At 41.6% G+C, this 5,547-nt stretch overlaps 1 protein-coding gene across 1 annotated transcript; it reads right to left on the bottom strand.

Annotated features, from left to right (window-relative positions):
• Window positions 1–364: 364 nt before the first annotated feature.
• On the bottom strand, window positions 365–4,912 carry lingo1a (leucine rich repeat and Ig domain containing 1a). Its single transcript, XM_056388134.1, has one exon. The coding sequence runs from the start codon at window positions 4,883–4,885 to the stop codon at window positions 3,038–3,040; it is 1,848 nt and encodes a 615-aa protein (XP_056244109.1). The 5' UTR covers window positions 4,886–4,912; the 3' UTR covers window positions 365–3,037.
• Window positions 4,913–5,547: the final 635 nt, after the last annotated feature.

The following is a 5,547-nucleotide window of genomic DNA, read 5'->3' as shown; positions in this document are numbered from 1 at the left end:
CAATGTTTTATGAAACTAGGCTGTCCTAGTCATATCCCTGGTCATTTCCCATAACCTTCAAAGGGTAACCTAATTTGCTCATGATTCGCTATGAGACATCCCAAAATAAAACAGTTATTCAATGTAAAACAGATCATTTTTGTTTGATTTGGAGGTTCATTAAGTAATTGCTTTTATCATCTTTGTCTCTTTAAGATTATAAATGTGCCTCATAAATTAAAAATATCCTCTATACATATCATAATGTTTGTGATCCTTTACTAATGGTGTTTAATTAATGTTTAGAGGCCAGGCACGTGAACGAGTGAACTACCAATTCCCCTGTAAACAAGCAATTAGCACTGAAACATGATGTTAAATTACCTTGCAGTCTGCATCATCATTTAATGAGGAATTCAGTCAAAGGAATCAAACATTAAATTGCTCATTTAGTCATTGATACACCAAAATTACACGCACACGTTCAGCTAGACTTCAGCTTGTGCGTGGTTAGCAAAGCACTAAAGGGGTGTTACGGTTTATTTCATAAATCTATCAATGATGAAGAAATTGTAACAAGATGAGTGGGATTCTGGGAGCTTACAATGGGTGTCACAGTTTTACAAAAATGACAAATAAGAGTTTTCACAGTAAGATATCTCTGCACCCGGAAAAGTAATCGTGTCATTGGTGCAAACTATCATCAATCAAAACCCCACAGATACACAGCCGCCATTTTTAAGACTGTCACGGCCTTACTAACCACACCTTTGAAAATCAAGATAGGACCATAATGTGTTTAAAAAAGTCCATAGATTGTTTAATACAACATACCATATTCTCAACAATTCAACATCAACAAAATTTTGTTAATTTAAAAAAAAAAAAATCTGCATATTACCTTTATTGCACAGAACAATTTGAATGTATTTTCCATAGATTTCTTTTTTAGTATCTTTTTTTGTAAAAAGTTGGCTTGGACTACATGGTCAATATAGTCCAGGGTCAAAATAAAAAAAGAAGGAATAACATAAACAAAAAACAGAATCCCGGGATCACTCGGGGCCAAAAAAGGCTAGGTACAGTAGCCACACTTTGAACGAAGAGAGCATTCATAATCAGCAAGAGGGAGAACCATGAGCCATTTCCAGTGTTTTTTTTGTTTTTTTTTCCTTTATGCAAAACGGATTACACCAAAGCTGCTTCTGATTGCTCCATGGGTGAAACCATCTGTGTCACTCCAACCATCTGCATATTCAGTCCATACTTCCAGCCCATTACTGTGTCGTTGTCTGTAATGTCATCCATCATAAATGACTTAGCCTTTATCCTCACACACGTTTGCGAAGCCCAGCTGTCCACAGTGTGTACTTGAAAAGGTAAGGCTGTAACCTCACATTTTATATGCAGGACCAACCCAGAGCATAATATGCGGCAGTTTTTTTTTTTTCCCCCTGACAAACAATGCACATTTATGGGGAATAGCAAACCTGTAAATGATCCTGTTGGGTAATGTTTCCATGGCTTTAATGGGTGGGTGGGTGGGTGGGGGGAGCATAAGTAAATTGTTGATATCGTAAAACAATCAAGAAAAATAACCCACGATGAAAGAAATATTCTACAGCTTGAGGAGCACATTTTATCCAAAAAAGGTGAGCACCACAACTTTTATTCCTCGTAATCATGTTGAGCACAAAATAATACCATTACATAATAGTTTTTTGGAATGCAATTTAAAAGGTCAGGGATAAGCTTTTATAGTATCAAGGTACCAAACCCAACCGTTCAGTTTGATGGCTGATCCCTGGGATAGATGCTGCATCTGTTGTTGTTACAGAGCATCATATCAACAACATCTCACATTTCCCTGTGTATCATGCCCTCAATCCATGTGTGTGTACTGCGGGTTACATCTGGAAATTAGGGATGATTGACACTGATATCAGATACTGGGCTCAAACGGCAATGTTAGAGAATTTCCTCAATGCTAGAATCCTATATTAAGAGACACATTTAACATCTGTATTTCTTCTATGTTTCAAAACTAAATATTGTCACATTTATCTCTCTAACAATGCAATTATTCTTACACACTTTTGGCTGATTTTTTACAGTGCAGGACTGGGAACTGGTATCAACAGTAGAAGTTGCACTGATGCCTCCCTATGTCACTGAATGGACACATTTTCAGAGCACTTATTTTTGTATATCATTCATTTTTGCGGGTCACATTATGACCAGGGTGATCTGTATTACAGTACCATTTATTGTACTTTCTTGGGTCAACAAAATGGCTACCAATCAGTTATTGTGACATTCAAATTAAGTTTTACAAATCACTCACAGTAATGTATTTCCCATAATTAGAATTGTGCCAGACTAAGTTCTGTATTTCTGCTAGTTGCTGGGGCATACAGTTTCAACAGTTTCATCAGGTATTGTGGCACAGATATATATTTGATGGATCACAGAACAATCATCACTGTGGGGAAAAAAGACCATATGTAGCACATACATAGCATTCACAATTGCAACACTGATGTATTGTAACGATGATGTACTAGAAATGCATCCAAGTTGTATAAATGTGCTCATCAACCCATACAAATCTCATTCATAACTTGACATCTAATCTTGGAAAAAAAAAAACAAAACACTAAATGAAAAAAATACGGACAGAAAAACAGCAATGGCCGAAATATGATCTGCCCCTCGCATTCTGGCTGTTTGAAGTGTTTTTTTCTTTTCTGATATATTTTTCCAGGTATAAATCCACAGGAATATGAACTGCTTATGACAAATCTGACTTTCAATTAATGCCCCCACAGGCCATGTAGAAACCACCAATGCCCTTTAGCACTGGGTGAGCTTTCATTCCCTCTCACTTGTCAGGAAATCAGGGACTGCCCTCCTCTCTAGTCCTTCAGTCAGGAAAAAACATATTACTCTATGTTAACAGACCAGGATCCACAGATTTGTAAGAGAGGAAAGAAAATGTCTTCTTTTCCATTTGTCTTATTTTGAAGTTCAAAATGAATAAATTCCACAACTCCGTCCGTTAAATCATTTTCATGTTAAACTTGCGAGGAGCATCCACTGCGCTGCTGCTCATGCCAGCGTCCGATTTCCGTGGCACATACTCGATCTCAATGTTGTGTTTAGTGTTGCCTTTACCTCTGCTCCAGAGGAAGAGCAGCACCAGGCAAAACAAGACGACACCGAGGAAAGAGATGAAGCCCATTGTGGTCGCAATGATCAACGTCTTTATATCAAATGGGAAAGGGACATTGGCTCTTGTGCCATTAGCACCAGTTTCTGTGGGCTGGTTGGAGATGAAGGCAAAAGTCTTGTTGGGCTGGTGTGGCCAGTCAGGCGAGTAGCTATGAATGTGCAGGTGAGCAAGAGAGGTGTCATTTCCGCCTGCGTTGCTAGCTATACACACATATGTACCATTGTCTTGAATCTGGGCATAGCGCACCTCGAGGGTACCGTCTGGCAACACAGAGAGCCTTCCAATTGTCTTCGTGGTGATGAACTTTTTCTGCGGGGATAGCCACATTATCAACGGAGCAGGATCTCCATCTGCTTGGCAAGCAAAATGAACAATGGCTCCCTCGTCGACAAATTTCTGCTGGGGTTTGCGATCCCTAATCCTGGACTTGCGACACGTGAAGTAATTAGGCTGCAGAACATCCGGGAAGTCTTTGAATTCTTTGCCTTGGACAAACTCGGGGGAGGCACAGGTGGGCTGCTGCCTGTTGAAGTTCAGTCGCCAACGTCGTCTGAAAACCCATAACAGTCGGCAGTCACAGGCCAGGGGATTATCATACAAGGCGAGGGTTTCCAGGTTGCCTACTGAATGGAAAGCAGACTCCTCTAAAGTGCTAAGAGAGTTCCCAGACACATTGAGAATCTTCAGGTAGTTTAGACCACGGAAAGAGTAGGGCTCAATCATTGCCAGTCTGCCTCCCACCAGGTGAAATTCCTGCAGACGCAGAAGGTCATGGAGCTTATTCCCCTCAATGGTGTGGATAGGGTTGTATGAAAGATTCAGAAAGCGCAAATAAACCAAGTGCCGCAGGGCTACATAAGGAATTGTGGTCAGGTTGGCATTTGCAATGGTCAGGGAGGTGAGATTTAATCCATACAAGCAATTTGGGGTCATCGTATCCAAATATGGCCAATTGGCTATTTCCAACACTTTGAGCCGATAGAGCCGTTTAAAGGAGTAATCCCGTATCACATTGATATTGAGGTGGCGAAGCCTGAGAGTGATCAAACTGTGGAGGTGGGTAAAAGCCTCTGTTGGCACAGTGGACAAGTTGCACTTCTCAAGACTCAGGTGCTCAAGGCTACTTAGGCCATGAAAAGCTCGGTGGGAAATGAAAACCAGGTCGTTATCGCCCACCTCTAAAGACCGGAGGTTGTACAAATCCTGGAACATGTAGTCCAACAGGATGACAATCTTGTTCTCACTTATGTCCAGCTGCGTGAGATTGCTCAGGCCTGTGAAGACACCGAGCTGGATCAGCTTAAGCTTGTTGCTGCGCAGCCCCAATGTCCGCAAGCCATAAAGGTTGTTGAACGCTCCAGGTTCAATAGTGGAGATCGTGTTTTCACTGAGCTCCAGGTGCTCGAGGTTGGGAAAGTTGGCAAACTCGTCTGGGTTGATGGTTCTAATGCGGTTCTTGCTGAGATCCAGCAGTCTTGTTTCTGCAGGAATGCCCTCGGGAACCGTCATGAGCTTCTTGCGGTGGCACATCACAGAACGCTCTTGAACATTGCACTCACAGCGGGAGGGACAGCCTGTGGTGGAGCCAGACAGCACAGTGCCCAGCATCAGGATCAGAATGGGCTGCCAGCAAGCCACCAGGTAGCTGTGCCCGGTCGCTTCCCCGGCCACCATCTTATCGGTTACCTGGAGAGACACAAAGACGAGGCGAAACATTTAGTTCGAATCTAATCTACAGCTTGTAGAACATATAGATACATCAGCTCAAACATGGAGGACATCAGGAGAAAATTCAAAATAGGTTAATTTGATGTCACTGAGCTATGGGCTAATATTCAAATATGCAGTTTTCCGCTAAATTCATGAATTTCACATCACGTGGACACGAGGTCAGCAGTATGAAATGACAGCAATATGAACCTATATAAGGACACTTTCCTTTGGCCACTATGTCAATTTTATGCCAGTTAGTTCAGCAATAATAAGTGCCAAAAGGATGCCAGTCTCATGTGACACACTTCCTAACAGAACAGAGACTAGGAATCCTGCTGCAATATTCATGCCACAGACGCAAGATGAATAGAGATGGGCGGTTACAAGGAATAAGGTATGTGTTTGCATAATTGAGAGTGCTGACAGTTTTGAATTCTGCATGGTTCACTTTGTGCATGGAGCTTCAAAAGGTATTTCAAATGCAAGTTGCTGCTGTAAATGCAAAGCTTTCTATCAGACCTATTTGTGATATAGAAGAGGAAGTACTGATCCTTGCTAGAAAATCAAAGGCCAAATAGTTCTAGTAATCTACATACGTCCTGCACGGCACCCTCATTGTGTCT

The sequence above is a fragment of the Seriola aureovittata genome, chromosome 10 (assembly GCF_021018895.1).
Source record: "Seriola aureovittata isolate HTS-2021-v1 ecotype China chromosome 10, ASM2101889v1, whole genome shotgun sequence".
Lineage (NCBI taxonomy): Eukaryota > Metazoa > Chordata > Actinopteri > Carangiformes > Carangidae > Seriola > Seriola aureovittata.
This window is presented reverse-complemented; position numbering and strand designations above follow the sequence as displayed.

What these genes read in the sequence shown, in the direction of transcription:
- lingo1a (XM_056388134.1), bottom strand. Translation starts at nt 4,885, where the DNA reads ATGGTGGCCGGGGAAGCGACCGGGCACAGCTACCTGGTGGCTTGCTGG.